This window comes from Pleurodeles waltl, chromosome 5, assembly GCF_031143425.1.
Source record: "Pleurodeles waltl isolate 20211129_DDA chromosome 5, aPleWal1.hap1.20221129, whole genome shotgun sequence".
In the NCBI taxonomy this organism is placed as follows: domain Eukaryota; kingdom Metazoa; phylum Chordata; class Amphibia; order Caudata; family Salamandridae; genus Pleurodeles; species Pleurodeles waltl.
This window is the reverse complement of record NC_090444.1, coordinates 1,600,967,623-1,600,988,011: the sequence shown is the minus strand read 5'-3', so window position 1 is coordinate 1,600,988,011 and position 20,389 is coordinate 1,600,967,623. Positions and strand designations below refer to the sequence as shown.

General features: G+C 45.4%; 1 protein-coding gene across 1 annotated transcript in view; it reads left to right on the top strand.

Annotated features, from left to right (window-relative positions):
• NOL10 (nucleolar protein 10) overlaps positions 1 to 20,389 on the top strand; it is a 644,646-nt gene that overhangs the window by 539,016 nt on the left and 85,241 nt on the right. The window contains exon 19 of the mRNA XM_069235931.1: positions 10,220 to 10,467. Within this exon, the coding sequence (XP_069092032.1) occupies positions 10,220 to 10,467 (248 nt within the window). The remainder of the gene's footprint in view (positions 1 to 10,219; positions 10,468 to 20,389) is intronic.

Genomic DNA, 20,389 nt, shown 5'->3' with positions numbered 1-20,389 from the left:
TTTGTCACACCTCCTAAGTACTCAAAAACTGATTATTTACTAGAGACGAGCACCTCAGGAAAGGACCATCTTTCAGTTTTGGCTTTGATCCTACTCAATCTATGGTTCAGGACTACCATTTACAGTGATGTTGGGTACTAATGCACTTCTTCCAAGTCTGGCTACTTGGATTGCAGTAACTGTAGGTGCAAACACTCTACTGAATGTAGGATGGTGGCTCAGTTTATGGTGTACACCTATGGTGTGGCACCCTATAATGAGTCCAGGCAGCTCTTAGTGATAGTGAATAGGTGTCCAGATATCAAAAGCTCTCTAGGGTTAGCTGAGGTGAGCAGCTAAAGCTTATCCAGGAGGAATGTAAAGCACTTACAATAACACAGTAGTCAGACAGTACCTCACTCACAAGAAAGAACCACACAAGTGTTGCAAAAATAAAGCATACTTTATTATAGCACTACTACTAAACTGGCATTGGTATATCTCCCTTTGGAGATATTACACACAATCTACACATAAAATAACCATCAGAAATGGCATAAAAATATACAGAGTCCTAGGGGAGGGCTAAACCATATACTAAGAAAGTGGAATGGGATATAGTGACTCCAGCCAAGGCAAGTGTGGTGGTTAGCTAGGGGCTGGGGCGGTTAGGAACACCAGAGGTAAGTACAGTAAGTGACCCCAGCAACCAGGAGTAAGTCAGTTACCCACACAGTTGTCCCATAGACTAACAAAGAGAGTAGTGGTTGAAGGTTGTGGAATTCAGGACAATTCCCAGTGGACCCAGAGGGAACCAGCAGGTAAGAGGATGGATGAGAGTGCCCCTACCCCAGGATACCCAGAAGACAGGAGTACCTACACCAGGGACCCGGATGTAGAGGAGAGAAGGGCCTCTGTCTTAAGACTGTGGATGCCTTAGATTGTCCAGCTGCTGTCACAACCCATTGGCCAGGCCAGTGGACCCCAAAGACGGATTCTGGACATGGAGGACCTTCAAAGCAATTGGACAGAGTCCAGTACCTTTGGAGGTGCCCTGGTGATGCAGGTGGCAGTGCCCACCCTCCTACAGATAAGGCTCCTGCAAGTTGGTGTACGAGGAAGTCACGCTGCAGGGTCCAGGAGCTGCAGAAGATCCCAGGAGTCACCTACGAACTGTCCCTCAACGGTCGCTGGATTGCAGGAATCTGAGGACCCACCCGCAAGGGAGCCCTTAAGTAACCTTAAAAGGGGGTTGGTCGGTCTCTGCAGTTACCCAGCTATCAGAGGGGTCATTGAAGTCATCTACCTGGCCTAACCAGTCAGATCCTCCTGGGGGCATTTGCACTTCTTATTTCCAAGATGGCAGAATCAAGTGGCCACCTGGCAGAACTCTTTGCACCTCCCTAGGGAAGGAACTGGACAGGGGGTGGTTACTCCACTGTCCTTTATGTAGTTTTGTGCCGGAACGGGAACCGGGTGTTCCTGAACTGGTGCAAACCAGATTATGCAAGGAGGGCACCAAATGTGCCCTTCAAAGTAGTCTGGTGCTCAGATGCTACTCCACCCACCCCTTAGACGCTTAATACACAGGGAGAGGTGGTCACACCTCTCCCTTGCAGGAAATCCTTTGTTTGGCTCCTCCAGCCTGGCTCACCAGCAGAAGGGCCGAACAGTGTCTGGGGTCAGCAGCAGCATGGGCTGGCCGCTAGACCCTGTAAGGCTACACAGGCAGAACTTGGGGATCCCCTAAGGAGCCCCAAGAGTACATGATATCTTGCAACTAACACTGGAATCCGTGTAGTTGCATGATTCCAACATGTTTGATACCAAACATGCCTAGGTTTGGAGTAGCCATTATGTAATTGGACCACTTGTGTTGACCAGTGTCCACTACATACCTTAAGATGGGTTCCCCACACTTAGAGTCCATGAATTGACCTGGGGTTCGTAGGGGTACCGTGCTCATGCAGGAGAAACCTTACTTAGAGACATGCCCCCTGCCCTTGGACTGAAGGGCCTACCAGAGGGGTGACTCATAATGTCTAAGTGCAGTGGCATGCACCCTTTCACGCAGGCACAATGGCAGGCCTGCAGTCACAGTTTGGATCCTATGGGTGGCATAATATATGCTGCAGCCCATGGGGGACCCCTGGTGTACCAATGCCCTGGGTACCAATGCACTGAGTACCATATACTAGGGACTTACATGGGTGCACCAGTATGCCAATTGTGGGTGTGAGAGGTTACCAACAACAAAATTTATGAGAGCGAACACAGTCACTGGGGTCCTGAATAGCACAATCCCAGTGAACTGCAGTCTAAACCCACTGACATCAGGGAAAAAGAGTGGGTAACTATGCCAGAAAGAGGGCACTTTCCTACACTGAACAGCAATGATAAAATGATAGAGGAATCATTGGAGTGGGTTCATTCTGTTTTTGCCTTTTTACTTTGCTCCTAAACTTATTCAGCTTACAGAGCCAAATGATTGGTGCATGAATTTGTTGCCCCATCTGTTGTGAGTTGGGAGGGGGGATCCCAACCATGATATCATTGAGAACTAGTTGTAGTTCTGTATGTGCATCTTCTGCAACATTCACAAAGCATCATCTTGTTTCGGCCATGGCAGGAAGAACCAAAGTTGGTTACGTATTTGACCTGGAGAATGCTCAAGAGAGGCTATGCTGCTGCAAAAATCATTCATTGGCACCTTTATCCACAGTTTTACCTATCTAGTCGTTTCTCCCCTTCTTTCTTCTTTTCTGGATCAACCAGTGATCCACCTCTCATATCAGAATAAAAACATGGACTTTTCGCAGGAGGAGAGTTGAATTAGGTCCCGATGCTTGTGCTCTCTAAACATTGCAAGATGCTTGCAATATAGACGGACGTGGAATGTCTATAGCCAGGACATATTTTTTGGGGTGAAAGGCAATAGGATTTCATGTTCACACTTCGACTGCCAGTTTACAGTACCACATTATGGAGAAGGTAAGGGGCTTGTGTGCAGATGAGGTCATATTTGTGTCCTTATAGTAAGGCTGTTTGAACTTATATTTATGGTTCGTTAATGTAAAGCCTTTATTATAAGCGTGAGCACGCTAAATAAATGTAAGCTCAGACTGCATGACTGACAGTGGTTCCAGTAAAAAATGTGTAAACATGTTTGCACAGTTCAACAATATGAGGCTATGTGTAATGGTCCCAGAATGCTCTCTGATTATATTCACATATTTGCAGAAGCTTGCAAGTAAGATTAATGATTCTTTGCTTTCAAAATAAAATGTTCTAAAATAAAATGCAACTAGGAAAAAAAATGTTTTGCTAAATTAGTTTGAAATTTTAGATACCATTTCTTTGAAGCATTATTGAGTAAAATGTGTTGATGCATGCTGTATTTCCAACAAAATAGTCATAATAGAAAAATCAGTGTAAGCAGTTTCGACAAGATTAAGGGAAACATGAAGATTAACGATCATTGGCAAAGCCAACAGTTCTCACAGTGGTGGTCAGCCTTTTGGTTTTGTCACTGCATGTCTTTTTTTGACATGGCTTTTGTAAAATGTTATTGTTGTGGGAATTGCAGGGCCTTCACCATTGTAACAAACATTGGCAAAAAGCAAAAAAAAAATGTTTGTTCTAAAAAAGTATACATTGTCCACAGTAGTTCCTGGCAATGATCAAAACTACTTGGTGTCCTGATATACTCCTTGTGAAAGAGCAGATTGCTATCATTCATAGTGAAGCCAGCTGACACACAGCCGATAGAGAGACAGAGAATTTTAATAACAACAAAAGGTCTTGGTTAACACCAGAGCTAATTAGGGGCCCATTCCTTAAAGAACAGCACAAAAGTGCACCCAGCATACTTGTCTTTGCATTAGTGCAGATTTATAAATTTCATGAATTCACAAGCATGTACATAAGTAGACCAGAACATTGTAGTCTTAGAAAAAATGTGTTAACTGTATTTTAGCACAAGCAAATGTGTAGGGTTGCTCATGCGAAAATCTGTTGAGCATTTACTAGTTGACTTTTCCTCCAACCGCTTTTTTCCCAACCCTGGGAGAAGTTTTAATTCTGCCCTTGTCGGAAGTAAATTTCCAGTCTTTCTCAGCATGGGAAAAGATTAGAAAAGAGCTGGTAAAAAACCCTTAAATCATGCAATTTGGTAGGTTGGCACAGACTCAGAAGGGCATTCCATCCCTGGAACTATTGCTTACTGATGACTCCAGCCCCATTATGTAGGTCTGGGGAAAGGTGACAAAATAAGGAAATTGTTTGTATTCAAGCCCGTATTAGCTCTGACAGAATCTGCAAAGCTATTATTAGAGCTCTTATATAATGAGATTGGTGCCATAATTTGTCGCTGCACTACATGGCACCATAGGGACAAGTAGATTTTTTTCCTTTTTTTACAGGACAAGTAGATTTATGAAGCAACCTGTACCATGGACAAGTGGATATTTTATTACATTCTGCACCCCTGATAGAGTTCTGATCTGTTGCCCCAGATTTAGAACTGATTTGTACTCTATGGCCTTTAGACACAGTAAAAAAGATTCTGTACAAACAGAGATCACATAGCTTCATTGTAGACCTGTCAAGGAAAGGAATTTGGGAGTGCTTTTCATTTTGTTTGTAATATTAAAATTATCTGACTCACTTTGTTCCTTTAAAGACTTAGAGGGTGATCTGATCTGGTTAGGCAATATTATCATACAGGATCACAAGATAGCAGTGGGTAATACTATTGATGGCTCTAGGTGTGTTCCTGGCAACCATTGGGCATAATAACAGCCTACTTCCAAATACCTATCAACCCATGCCACGTTAAAATGCTTGAATTTGCAAAACAGTCAATTTAATTTCAATGTCCTCCAATAAGGCCTAAAGTCTATTTTCAAACTAGTTTGAAAGCACTAGTTTCCATAGTTGGAATTTTGCATTCCAGTGAAATTTCTGTCGACGGCTAATGAAACGCCTTACTTGCACATGCATATTTTCATTCTGTCTTGCTTTGTTCTATTCCTTCAATATACTGTTCCTTCTTTAGCACCATGGTACCTTTTCGATATCAGTGTGCTCAATGGAACTTCAGTAAGGGCATTAATTTTAACCTGCCCATAAGGAAGTTGTAGAATAGTTAATACAGAAAAAGCACTTTCTGCCTTTGGTGGCCCACAGGGGCAGCAACCCAGTATCAAGGAAGGTATCAAGCCAATTGGCGTCCTTTAAGTTTGTATACAAATTGTTGTCATTATAATGTGATGGCAAATCATACCTCTCATCTCCATTATCTTCTCCTAATGGCAGGAAACCCTGATCAGATTCAGACTTGAAAAACTGGTGGACCAATTGAGGACAGCCCCGTGGTAGAGTCAGTCTGAATCTCACTATACGGGAATTGGGTGCATCCAAATGAATTCAGGAAGTGATTTTGGTCAGGCCAAGACGTGTTCTGCTTGGGGTTAGCCATTGTCATTGGCAAAGAATCATCCTCCGGTGCTGGTGGAGAAGGGGCCAGCATCGACTTTGAAGGAACCAGCATATTTTGTAGAGCTGCAGAGGAAGTCTGCATCGGAGTCAGTGTGGTACCCAAGACAGGTACAAGAGGCACAGACTGCGCAGAGCATGGATTCACCAATGGGGTTCTAGATAGAGGCCCTTGCAACTTACAGCTTTGCTTCACTGTCCCTGATCACCTTTGAGTTTGTGAAGGCACATTCTTCACATGTTTTAGAAATGGGGTCTTTGGTTGGCAGTCTGGTTGCCCCCTGTCCAAGCAAGGACCCTCACTCTAGTCAGGGTAAAGGAGAAACATACCCAGTTAACCCCTGCTCACCCCTTGGTAGCTTAGCACAAGCAGAAAGGCTTAACCCAGAGGCAATGTGTAAAGTTTTTGTACTAACATACGCAGTAGTACAGTGAAGCACTACGGAATGGACACCACACATGTTTAGAAAAATAGTAATATTTATCTGAATAAAAGAAGACCAAATACAATAAAAATCCACCATACACATTTAAAAATATGACTTTAGCACTTAAAAACACAAAAATAGTGCCCAGAGTGCTGCAATCTGATGTTAAAGCGGCATTGTGATGGAGCAGTTTCCCACAATGCGACACCACTGGCGCTGTTTACAGAGTCGCACAAACCCCCAGGTACAGTACCTTATCAAAAGTGTGGAAGAACAAGCTGGTGTACGGAGTTAGGCATCGCTGGATCCGATGCGGCGTTGGTTCCAGTGCTGCAGGGTGAAGGAGAGGTGGAGTTACAAAGAGGCGTCGGATCTTTGTTGCGGAGCGGTTGAGGTGAAATGGCGTCAGTAGCGAGGATACGGTCCCTTGGCATCTCTGGCAAAGTCAAAGTCCGGCAAAGTCACAATGCTGCAGGGCGACCTCACAGCGTTGTGATCACATCATAGGGTCACAGGTGATGCAGTGGAGTTGAGTGTCATGAACGTTGGGTGTACAACACTCCACCTCACAATTTCGTGCAGATGTCAGCGGCTGCAGCAACGCTGGGCCTGCGATGTTGGTGAGTCATTGCGCTTCTGCAAGGGCCACGGCTTCAGGTGTAGGCGGCCTCCTTTGCGAAGACGCTCCGAGTCGTCCGCCGTCGTATCACGGGGTTTCACCAGAAATTCACTTCCAGGGGCCCAGGAACTTGAATGGCACCCTCTGGTAAGCTAGAGTCCACAGTAAGCAGACTTGGAACTGGTTGGTCAAGCCTTTGCTGTACCTGAGGCTTCAAAAACAGGAGGGAAGCTCAGTCCAAGCCCTTCGAGATACCTCTCAAGCAGGAATGCACAACAAAGTCCAGTCTTTGTCCTCTTTCAGGCAGAAGCAGCAACTGCAGGCCAACCCCAGCAAAGCACAGTCACAGGCAAAGGGTCAGTGCTCCTCCAGCTCTTCAGCTCTTCTCCTTGGCAGGGTTCCTTTTGAATCCTTGAAGTAATCCAAAGTCTGGGGTTTTGGGTCCACTACTTATACCCCTTTCTGCCTTTGAAGTTGCCCAACTTCAAGGAAAAGTCTCTGTTGTTTACAGGATCCTGTCTTGCTTAGGCCTGGCTCCAGACACACACCAGGGGGATGGAGACTGCATTGTGCGCAGGCAGGCACAGCCCTTTCAGGTGTAAGTGACCACTCCTCCCTCCACTCTAGCCAAGATGGCCCATCAGGATATGCAGGCTACACCCCGGCACCCTGCGTGTCACTGTCTATTGGAGATGCACTAACACCCCAACTGTCAGTCTTACCTGGACAAGGAATTCACAAACAAGCAGAGTCACAGAATGGCTTAAGCAAGAAAATGCCCACTTTCTAAAAGTGGCATCTTCAAACTAACAATCTATCTAAGAACCACCTTCACCCTTCACTAAAAAATTTAAATTGTGAGTTCAGAGACCCCAACTCCACATTTCTATCTGCTCTTAAAGGGAAGCTGCACTTTAAGGATATTTAAAGGCAGCCCCCATGTACATGTCCTACCTTTAACATACACTGCACCCTGCCCCTGTGGCTACCTAGGGTTTACCTTAGGGATGCCTTACATGTATATGTTTAGGCTTGGCAAGTGTGGACACTTGCCAAGTAAAATTGGCAGTCTTAAACTACACACACAGACCCTGCAGTGACAGGTCTGAGCCACGTTTACTTGTGTGGGTGGCACAATCAGTGCTGCAGGCCCACAAGTAGAATTTGATTTAAAGGCCCTAGGCACCTCTAGTGCACTTTACTAGGGGCTTACTAGTAAATCAAATATGCCAGTCATGGAAAAGCCAATTACACATGCACAGTTTACACATAGGGAGCACTCGCACTTTACCACTGGTCAGCAGTGGTAAAGTGCCCAGAGTAGCAAAAACAGAGCCCAGCACATAGCAACAACCTGGAAAGTCGAGACAAAAAGTTAGGGTAGATCACTCCAAGGGTGCCAGGTCCAACAACATGACTTGAAGTTATGCCTTGAGTCCAAATACCAAAAGCACATCCTGTGCGAGTCCGCCACCGATATCTGTTTCCCACAGTCATGGCATAGTTTGAACCCTGAACTCTTAGGTGGGGATATTGGTCCTTTACCCACTGGATTTCAGTTTTTGGAAAACGTTTGTTAATTCTGACTAAAAGAGGTAGCACATAAAGAAAGGAACTGGCATTGACACCACAGTATGGTGCTTATATGCAGCTTTGTTCCCTTTAGAGGGAAACAAAGTCAGCACGGAACTGCACAATGCCACCTAGCACCTCGAGGGAGTACAGCTGTGAATACTTATAGATCCATTATGTCGCCAAGGGAATACTCTGTACAATTAGAAGTATCCATCAGAAGCATGTGCTCTGACTCTTTAACTAAAACCTTCCACATTCCTTTTAGCAGACTCCTGGCCATTGAATTCCAGTTGTGGCTGGTAAAAGTCAATATTTCTTAGCAGAAGGCTCTATCTTCACTCGGCCAACTAGTAATTATAGCTGATGCCAAGAGTTGGGTGCAGTGTTACCCCTCTTTCTGGATTTCACCCTCCACCCGGATAGTTTCACCCAGATCTACAACTAGTTCAACATTCAAGTCATGGAAGGATTCCTGTAAAGGACAATATTCTACTAGATAAATATTGCTCAAAGTACTGGAACAATCATTCCCATGCTTAGGTTTGTCATTTGCGTGTCTGGTCCTTCCTTGGTCGAACAGGACCATTAACATGATCAGTAGGGTGGGAAGGAACTTGTGTCAAACATTTAGCTCCCTTTTACTTTCAGAAATTATAGTTTCTTCTCCATCTGATATCATGTGCTGCCAAGCGGATTCTGCACCTCTCCCTGTCTGCCTGTGGATGGCCAATGGTTCCTCCAGTCCAGACACTTAGATAAAAATTGACAGCCAGGAGCCTTAATTTCTTGGTCCAAAAGAAGTAGCAGTAGTACTTTCACCATTTTGCAGAGAGACCACCATTACTGTCAACACGGCGATCATTTTATGCCTGTTATGCTATATTGCCCCTTAGATTTGGGTCCTATGATCCCCTACAAATACCCGATTTTCTTCAAGATGGCTTCTACTCATTTGGTTTCTACCATATTAGTCCAGCTTACTCCTAAAGTGTATATGGGAAACCAAATACAGGGATGAATAGAAATGTATATGTCACATTTAGGCTGCTTCTCCTCACACATACCTTCTTTCCTTTGGCTGGGATCTGCCTGTAGTTCTTAAGGCCCTGGCTTCTCCATTAAGCACCTGGAGGACATTCTTTCAAAATATCATTGGGTAGGTTGTGTTTTTGGTCAAAATTACTTCATTGAGAAAACTGGGAGAGCTGGGTGCCCTTTTGCTTAACGAGCTTAAGTTTATGACAGAATGCTTGGTACTCTGTTTCCAGCTTACATTGGGCTTACAGCCCGCAGAATGCTTACTGTTGCTTGGCTTTATTGTCACTCTAATTTGCTTGCTTCTTATTCTATGGTTTGCCTTCCTGTTCCTCTCGACCCTCGAAGCATAGACTCATTACAATACTTTTAATTGGCTAACTTGTATCCTTCACCTAATTACATTTAAAGAACTACTTTGTTTCATTCGTCACTCGGTGAGTGTACATGTGTTTTGTAGCTCTATTACTTGTGTGCTTTTTTCCCCTCAGAAACACCAGACTCCATGCTTTGTTACTCCTCACCCCTCTCAGCTTGTCAGTAAAAGCACAATAGTAGGAATATGTCTTTTAGGTATGACTGTAGAGAAGACTTTTGGGTGCTTTTCTTTTTTCCTGCATTCCACATATTGAGTGAAAGCTCATGCTTTGGCACATAAAAGCTTATGATCCTGGGGAAAAGCCAATTGTTGCACTCACATGTCTGGAGTCTGAGGCACATAAGGTATACTTAGCATGACACATGTCCTGTAGACCCATGTTATATGTTCCTTGTTACTTTCTAATTATAACACCCTTTCATTGCTTGTGTGATGACTAACTATGCCAATGCTTTTTCTTTTCTTGCAGTCTCTTGCATTTTGTACAATCTATGGAACAACGTTTTTTTATCGGCATGCACATCTCTTTTTGATTCACATTTTTTAAATTGAAAGATATAGCTCAAGTAACTCAATTAAATTCTTGGATAGCTTGGTATTTATTCTCTCGAGAATTACCATATGCCCTGTGAGAGAGGAGGATTTCAAGCATGAGGAATGAGTGATAACATTTTGATTTAAGTGAATCAACTGTGTTTCCTTCCACAGGAAGACGAGGAAGAACCAGAAGGAAAACCCAGTGATGCAGAAAGTTCTGAAACTTCAGATGAGGAAAAGGGCTGGGTTGAAGAAGTTAGGATACAACGAAAGCTTATACGTGAAGAGAAAAAAGTAAAGAGGCAAGAAAGAATCAAGGAAGATCAGCAAACAACACTGAAACCTAAGTTTTTTGAGATCAAAGCAGGAGAAGAATTTAGAAGTTTCCAGGACGCAGCCAAAAAGCAAAATTTAATGAAGTAAGTGCCATGTTAATCTTTGTATTCATAGTTTTTCTTTTTTAACCATGTAAATCTTAATATTCATAAACAAAAATACCATACCTTGGATGTCAATTAATATATTTGACTCTACATACGATTTTTACTTTGGTGTAGCATCCCAATTCCCTTATTTAAGTTACATACATGTGTATTATGTATATATTTGCGTAATAAATGTGCCTCCTGTATAAATTTGCATGTTCAGTCCTTTTTTATTGATATTCTCCATTTTATGCCACAATCGCATGAACTCATTCAATTTGATGCCATGCTTCACCCCAAACTCCTTTCCAATTTCTACTATTCATCTTCTCCTCACCTGGTATCATTGGATAGACCCCTCATAGTGTGCCAAGGCTTCACGCAGCTTACATAAATCACAATGCAGTACCTCTGAAATTTAACCTAGGCTCTTGGCAACTGTTCTTCATTGATATTTTATCTCTCAGTTACATGTTGACCAACTATAAGCTGTATACCCGGGACTGGAACTCTATCTCTGTTTTATTGTCAGCCTCTCTGTGTGTGGGAATTTTCAACTTTTTGTCACACTTCTCCAACACCATTGCTTGGGACTTCCATATGGTCTTTTGACCCTCTGTCATACCCAGAGGCTCGTGACTCAGTGCTATCACCCACACACTTTTGGCCCTTATCTGTGCTGCTTGGCTGTTTTCCTGGGATAACCATTGCAGTCAGGGCTGTCCAGACATTTCCTTTAAGACTATTAATTTTGGGTATCTCATAGTTCAGGAAGACACCAAAAGCCTCTTGGGTCCAGTTCACTAAGAAAATAATGCTCAGCCTGCATACTAATGTGCCTCATTGGGTCTGCAGTACTGTTGGAGATCATGACCAACTTGGTTGGCTTTCCATCAGTTCTTCCTCATAATGCCTCCTGTGATCTTACTCTTTACCAAAGTTTGCTATGTGACTTCAGATATCTTTTCTCCTGGGTTTACTAGAGCTCTCCTCTTCTTTATCCTTTCATTCCCCTTTTCGTCTGCTACCACCATTCTGCCACACAACACAGAGTGCCACTCTTAATGAAAGGAGGTAGGGGTTAGCATCTCCATTTTGCCTATTTTTCTTTTTTTTTAATGGATTGTATTATTTTACCTGCAGATTCCTCACCTTTTAAATATCTCAGGCATCAGTCAGGATCCGGAAACTCTCCAATAGCCCTCCACTCTGGTATGGGGTGCTGGCTCCTTATCATTGCCATATACTGCATCCTTGGAGCCATACAGCTCCCCTGTTGGCTTGCTGATGTCCTGTACCCTTTTTTCACGCCTTTCATGCAATCCGGAACTCTCAAAATCTCCTTAGGAATTTTCAACCAGTCGATGCTTTTCACTAAAAACATTTTGTACAGGTGCAGTTTCATCGTTATGTTACCACGCAAACGGTCAGGTTCCAAACCTTTTAGGGAGTGTGATGGGCACATGTCCATCACAGATGCTGGACAGATGTTCTTCATAGATCTGAGCCTGACGTCAAAGGTTGCTGCACCTCTGAAGATGCATCCTAAGGCCATAAAAGAATGAGAAGCATGCACTAAGGGCAAATTTCTTGAACGCCATTAATCCAGACCAAGACGGGAGCCCCCGACGTACTCAGTCATTCAAGGAAAAGCATAAAAAGAGGAAGAGACATGAATCAGGATGGCACCATAAGTGCCTAAAACAGCGGCCTCGCCTCAACCATTGGCACTGACCAGGAGCCGATGGAGAAAGACACAGAAAATCTGAAGCTTGCGACTCCTTCTGACCAGGGACTGATTCAAGAGATGCGATTGCCTGTTCCACTGGCCCCAAGGCTGCAGTCTAATCAGCCGGACATGGGGCTTTCCACTCCAGGGGCAAATTTATCAGTGTTCTTAAACACCATGTCTGACATCTTTCTCAGGTCCATGGTACCCTCTCGAGCACTGACTGGCCCCATGGGTCTGATGGCATTTATATTTGCAGGCTTAATGATGTCATAATATTGAGCACTCTTCACGTCATTCCTTCCCTTGCCTCCTGTTACGTGGGCCACAACACCAGTGCCATTCAAAATGTCAGGTTCAATGCCACGACTGATGCCACCTCCACTGACTATCCCATCTGCTTCATCCTCATCCCCGGATCCCACAAACCCTATGCACCGCAGTTGACGCCACCATCAGCGATGCAGACAACACCATCAAAACTTGGATCAACACCCCCAGGGAAGCAAATATAGAGAATCCTTTCTGGCAGGATTCTTTACATTTGACTGCTGGTTTTCCACCAGGGTAGTGATGAGTCCATGAGCCGCCCCCCGTGGGTCCAAATTACTCTGAAAACTTGTAGAATGACACATTTTTGTGCTTGTCATTTTGGTACATAAATGAGACAGACAAGGTTCACACAGTGCAAATGAAATATAATGCCCAGCAAATGAATGAAACTAAGCAATAGTTACTGTGCACAGCTAACTAGCAAATCGACTGATTCTGAGGTTCCAATCTGTCATTAAGGCGTAGTCCGATAGAATAGGTGTCAGAACATGTTGACAAATAGAAGATATTATGTTTGACACAATTATGCTTACGTTCTCTGTTGACAGACTGTGAACATCCCTACCAATGCAAGATGCTGAAATGGTTGCAGGTTACAGTGTCTATATTTCCCACACCAGATAAAGAACCAAAAAATCCTGTCCTCGTCACGTAAACCCAAAACACCATTACTAAACAAGATAACAGACTAATCTAAAAATGGCCAGCCAACAGCAAGGCAAAACTATTCTTCTGAGCAGTACAGACTTAACCCAACGAATAGCTGTCAACCTTTATAGAGCCCCTTTAATTCAAATCAACTGGGTATGAATTGACCAGGATCAAAACAATACTATCCCGAACACCAGTACTAACTTCACCTAGACACCTTGTGCTCACCAGAGACTCAGCAGTGTGTGGGATAATTACTGCCAAAATTCACAAGGTGCCTTTGAAATTAAATAAGTCCTTCACTTCATCGTTACATGACTCCATGCCCAGCTTGGGAGTTGGATCTAAGCCTTAAACTTATCAGTGCTCTCTCGTTTGCCAATCAGCCTAAAGGAGTAAACAGCATAGGTAATAAAGATGACTTATTCCATGTGCATGAAGAGGACTTAACTATGATGGACACCTGTATTTCACTCCATTGCACTTTCTTTACTACTGATCTTCTGAACAGCGACTTAAATAGTTCTGCCAATACAAACATAATGCAAGGCAAATTGAGCATTAGCCAACAAAATAATACAACTCCTGAAACCCTGCCCGCCCAACTTATCCTCCCACTAATGAAGAAAATGTGTTGGACATTTGACAAAATAGCAGGGATTTTGACCTCCCAGTCAACAAAGTCGGATGCCCAAGTTGTGGTTATGCAAGAATTGGCATCTTACATTGCTGCCATCAACAAAAGAATTGGAATAATGGCTAAGGCAGTGAAGGATTCACTGAAAAATCTCGCCACTCCTAAGCAAACCTTATATGTGCTCAGCAATTCTAATTTAGGAGAATTTCCAGAAGTTGTCCAATCAGTGCTATCAGATTGTAGAAGGAGTATAATGTCCAAAAGGAAACATTAAGCAAGTCAGTTACTGACAAGTATGATAAAAACAACCACAGTACCCCTCCTAACTCATACTCATTATTAGAAAAAGACCCAACGGGACCCAACTACCATGGCGGACAGGCAGGATTCACACAAAGAAGCTGCTGTGCAAGCCATATTCACTAAAAGCCTTCAAAAAATGAAAAAACTGCAGTTACAAAACAGAAACACAAACTATGGGAAGAAACTGTATGCAAAAGTTACGAGAGAACTATGTGAGCTTACCACGTCCTCGCCTGTAGTTCGTGAAGAAGACGAACTTTCAAATGAACGCTTAAATATCGATTCAGATCAAAATAATTTTCAATATGAACCCTAAGCTACCTTGCGATAAGTCCTGGACAATACACACCCACGTGCAGAGAATTGCAATATAGACCTAAAAGTTGCAAGGGAGGATGCATTAGTGGATACACCATCCAGTTTGGCCAGTCAAATTGATTCCACCACCCCAACTAAATTGCACACACTAGAGACCATCTAAGGCTGGGGCATGGATCAACTAGATGAATGGGGCATCCAAGGGACCATGGGTGTCTGAGCAGGCTTCACCAGCACATCTCTTCCATCTCCTGAAAATCACTTTTGTGTAAATAATAACGTCCAGCAAAATAAATCATTTTTTACCACCAAAAAGATCATCCTTAAATGCAGGGGCAGAACCCTACCATGCCTTCCATGCTCACTCTAAATAACAACAAACTTTATTTAATCTGGGCTTCTCACTGAAGGAATGTGAAAGGTCCAATTAATAGAATATATACAACCTGCAAATTCTAAGAAGAGTTCCTTTTGATGTGAACTAAAAGTCAGCTGTGCAGATTAGTGTAATTTACTAAAAATGTAGGATGAGAAGGCAAACAGAATGACTAGGACAGGAAAGAACAAACAATGAGAACATCGACATACCTTGTGGAGGAGCATCAGATGCCTCTAAAGCCCCTGGCACTCTTGTTAATGTCAGACTGGACATTATCCTTTCCACTCCAAGGTATTGATCCAGGAGACCTCATGAAATCCTGAACTTGGAAAACATATTGAAAATTATCAATTCTATGCCAGGCCTGGAGCCCATCTCATCAAATAGTTTGCTATCTGTAAGACTCCTGGACCTGAGCTTGAGTGAAAATGGAGAGTCCTCTGAAAAGATATTGGCTAACTGGAACTTGATAGAAATAAATTCGACCCACCATGAAATACTAGAGAATTGGGTCTAACAATCACCAAAGGAAGAGAAGAGCCTTACCCAAGACATCTTTGAAGACCGTGAAGGGGGAGCTCTGAAATGTGAAACATACAATTGATTGCTGATAGGACAACATGCAATATTACTTCACATAATTTAGATGATCTATATAACCTGAAGATTAAAATTCACCAAAGCAACAGAGTTAAAAAATCCTTGAGCCCTAATATAAGCATCATAATAGCTCCTCCAACTCAGTTCACCAACGAGGCTTGGTGCTGGCTACCAGTGACTTTATATGAGCCACTGAAAAACCAATCTGATAGAGACTTCTAGTTGCAGATTCCTTAGCTCAGAATTTCCCCCAGGCGTCCGACTGGATCCAGAGATTTTTCTTCAGGCAATACCCTTGCACGTCGGTAGGTGGTGTCAGGCGATTCTGCGGGCGTCTTTGGCGTTGTAGTCGACATGATGACGTCATTAGTAGTATATACACGCCACCCTCACGCAGTGACGTGAGTTCTTTTCTTTCCGCGCCAGCGCTGATCCGGAGAAGAGCTACCCTGGTCTTTTATTTTTACCAACTTTGACTTTTTTGTAGAGTTTTTTGTGAGAACTTTGGTTAGTCGAGGATGTCCCCGAAGACCAGTTTCAAGTTGTGCGAGGAGTGTCATCGTACGATGTCGGTGTCGGATCCTCATCGGGTTTGTCTGTGGTGTCTTGAGCACGACCACGACCCGAAGTCGTGCTCCCAGTGCCAGGCCATGCACCCGAAGGCTTTGAGGGAGCAGTCCCTAAAGCTCATGGCGGCCCGGCACTTGACTCCGCGTTGGTCGCGGAGCCATCACCACTCGTCTTCTTCCAAATCCTCAGGTCAAGGTTAGAAGAAGTAGAAGAGATCCCATTGCTCTCGACTTTGCCCCATCGCTCGGCTGACACGACTTGTGAGGAGCGTCCACACACAAGGCCTCCGTCCTCGGAGTCTGGGTCGGCTCTGTGCTTCCCAGTTTCCCTGAGTAGGAGCGACCCCCGCCCAGCTTAAGGAGTTTTATGAGGCCATGCTCCTCATCTTTGGGCGGTCCGACCCCGATACGGCACCTTTGGGCCCAAGGGGTTCGGATGAGGGGCCTTCGGGTTCCGCGCCGGCGGCTTCGGCTCCAGCCACCGAGGTCACCTCCGGATCCGCACGCGGATCTGCACCGGCACCGGTCGCACCTTTGAAACCTTCCCTGGTGCCGGGTCGATTGTCGATGCTCCCAACGTCGGTACTGGCCACTATCGGCGTTGACCCAATTCTTATCCCCGACAACTCGGAGTCGGAGTAGCGTCGGCTGACGCCGCCTTTGCCCTCGATGGGGCCTATTCACCCCAGATCAGATTCTGACCCTTTTTCTAATGGGTATGAATATGGGGAGGTATTGAAGGGGTCCCTGGACCCTTATGAATACCAGGATGACCCTTCTGTGGACTGGGCTCAGGAATTGGGCGACACCAGTGATCTGGATACTTCTCCTGGCACTGGCATGCTGTCTCCTCCTACCGTGGCTATGGCGGCGGGAGCGACTTATAGTATGGTGGTCAGTAGGGCAGCTGATGTCCTTGGTCTTGAGCTTCCCACTATTGAGGTGAGGTCTAATCTCCTGACGGAGGTGCTTCAGCCTGGGGCTTCTACTTCAGAACCCCTTTTGCAGTTTAATGAAGCCCTCACCGATGTCCTTTTGGGTACCTGGTCCAAACCCAACACAGGGGCTCCTGTGAATAGGACTATCGCACGCTGCCATCGGGCTGGTCCGAACGACCCTAAATTCCTGTCCCATCACCCCACTCCTGGGAGTCTTGATATCCAGGCTTCCTCTTCTTCAGGCACGTTCCTTTCCGCACCCCCAGACAGGGAATCCAAAAGGCTGTAACAGTTTGACAAGACGTTATTTTCTTCCTCCAATCTCGCGCTGCGGTCTGTGAACACCGCATGCCTTTTAGGCCGTTATACCCACTCTTTGTGGGATACGGTTGCGCAAGTCCTGCCACAGAGATACCGGAGGAGGCCCGTGCTATCGTCTCCCAAGCTGTGAACAATGGGAGAGATGCGGCAAAGTTCACAATCCGTTGTCGCCTGGACACGAGCGCCTTACGACGCCACGCCTTGTTGTGTACTTCTGTTTTTTCTAGGGATGTCCAACAGTCACTCATAGACATGCCCTTTGATGGCTCATGTTTCTTCGGAGACAAAGCGGACTCAGCCTTGGAGAGGTTCAAGGATTCCCGGGCTACATCTCGGTCCCTCGGTCTTCCCTCTGCCCCTCGCCCACCACAGTCCGCTTTACGCCCCTTTCGTGTCCAAGGAAGGGGCTCCCTGTAACGTCCTCCACCCAGCCACCGTGCCACCCATGCAGTTTGGCCTCTGCGTGGCCGGGGATGTGGAATCCAATGTGGCCGTGGAACAGGGAACCAGAGGTCTGCCCAGTCCACCTCTGCCCCTGCTGCAGCCTCCAAAGCCTCCTAGTCCATCTCCTCACTCCCGTCCAGTTGGTGGCAGGATTCGCCATCACCTGCATCACTGGGAAAACATCACCACGGACAGGTGGGTTTTGAAGATAGTTTGAAAGGGCTACTCCCTCCCTTTCAAGTCTGCTCCACCAACCAAGCCTCTATCCTTCAGTCACCTTCCAGAGGATCATTTGTCGCTTCTCCACCAGGAAGTCGCAGCTCTCTTGGCCAAAGGAGCTATAGAAAGGTCACTCTGCCCAAAGTAGGTTGTGGTTGTTATTCCCGCTACTTTCTGATACCAAAAAAAGGACAAGGGCTTACGTCCTATCTTAGACCTTCAGGACTTAAACTACTTCCTCAAGAAGGAGAAATTCAAAATGCTCACCCTGGCTCAGGTTCTGTCTGCCTTGGACCCAGGCGACTGGATGGTAGCGTGGGACTTGCAGGACACTTATTTTCACATCCCCATCCTTCCTGCCCACAGATGTTACCTACGATTTGTGGTAGGTCACGAGCACTTTCAGTTTACCCTGCTCCCCTTCCGCCTTACCAGCGCCCCTCGGGTGTTCACGAAAGTGATAGCGGTGGTTGCAGCTCATCTGCAGAGGTTAGGGGTATCGGAATTGCCCCAGCAAGTCGTCTCCCACCTTCAGACTATGGTGAACCTCCTGCACACGCTGGGGTTCACTATAAACGTGCCAAAGTCACACCTGACTCCCTCTCAGATGCTCCCTTTCATCTGAGCTGTTCTGGACACAGTGCAGTTTTGGGCGTATCCTCCCAAAAAGCGAGTCCAAGACATTCAGGCTATGATTCTGATCTTTCAGCCTCAGTCTTGGGTTTCGGTGAGACTGACTCTGAGTCTGCTGGGCCTCATGGTCTACTGAAACCTGCTACTAACACATTCCAGATGGCATATGCGGGCTCTGCAGTGGGACCTGAAGTTCCAGTGGGCTCTGCATCAGGGGAATCTCTCCAACATGGTCCAGATCTCAGAGAGGACTGTGAAAGACCTGCAGTGGTGGCTTTCGATTGCGCATTGGTTCCACGGCAGATCCCTCTCCCTTCTCCAACCAGATCTCTGTATAGTGACAGATGCATCACTTCTAGGTTTGGAGCGGCCACATGGGAGAGGCGGAGATCAGAGGGCTCTCGTGTCCGGTGGTGTCTGGGCTCCATATCAGTCTTCTGGACCTCTGGGCGATCAGGCTTGCGTTGAAAGCATTCCTTCCCTCTCTCAAAGGGAAAGTGGTGCAAGTGTGGACAATACTCGACAAACAGGGCGGAGTAGGGTCCTGGACCCTTTGTCAGGAGGCACTACGCCTCTGGATATGGCTGGAACATCAGGGCATTCCCCTGATGGTTCAACATCTGGCGGGTTCCCTCAATGCCAGAGCGGACGAACTCAGCCGTCGATGCACAGCCGATCACGAATGGCATCTCCATTGGGAGGTGCCTCAAGGTCTCTTTCAGCAGTGGGGAGAGCCTTGGTTAGATCTGTTTGCCTCTGCAGAGAACGTGCCATGTCTGCTGTTTTGTGCCTTGGCGTTTCCAAGGCGGCACTCGCTCTGAGACACTTTTCATCTTGAGAGGAACTCCAGCCTCCTTTAAGCCTTTCCGCCTACACCTCTTTTGCCCAGAGTTCTCAAGAAAATCAGGAACGACCGGGCCCAAGTCATCTTGGTGGCACCGGACTGGGCACTGAGAGTATAGTATCCAGAGCTATTGAGCATGTCCATCAATCCGCTACTCAGACTGCCTCTTCTGTTGATACCCTTTCTGCCCCTCTATCAGAGGTTCTTTTGTTCATTCTTTCTTTTGCCCAGCAGGGCTTTGCTTTGGGGATCCTTAAAGGGTATTTGTCTGCCATTTCGGCCTTTCTTAGGTTACTTGATCAGCCCTCACTCTTTAAATCTCCTATTGTGAGTAGATTCCTAAAGGGACGCACCCATTTATTTCCTCCCAACCATTTATCATGCCTCAGTGGGATCTCAATCTTGTACTTACTTATTTGATGTGTACTCCCTTTGAGCCATTGCATAATTGTCCCTTGCGTCTCCTCGCCTTCAAAACTGTCTTTCTTGTTGCTATCACCTCTACTCGCAGGGTGAGCGAGCTTCAGGCCCTTTCCTCAGGCTTGCTTCCTTCCTAAGGTGGTCATGCCTTTTCATGTAGGCCAGTCCATCACCCTACCTACTTTCTACGCACCCACTGTTTTGCTTTCTCTTATCTTATGACAGAGCTGACAAAACTTCTCTGGAATGCACTTCTTAGTTTAAAGAAGACATTTATTATTACTTCACCACGAGGTTCCTGAGAGATGAGATTAGTAGGTTGGAAGCACACGTTTAAAAGTAGTCACAACAATGAAAGGAAAATATATCAAAGTACTTCTCAATTCCAATGTACACAGCAAATACATGTGATTATATTATAGCATAACTTCAAAGCAAAGAATAAAAGTCAAAATTCATCACCGTAGGGCCTATCACTGCTCATCATCTTTCTCATGCCTGCAAGTTGATGACTCCTTTTCAACTGTGAGAAAGAGATTTTCCACCCATACAGGAGGTCAGGCAGCTGACGTCCGCTC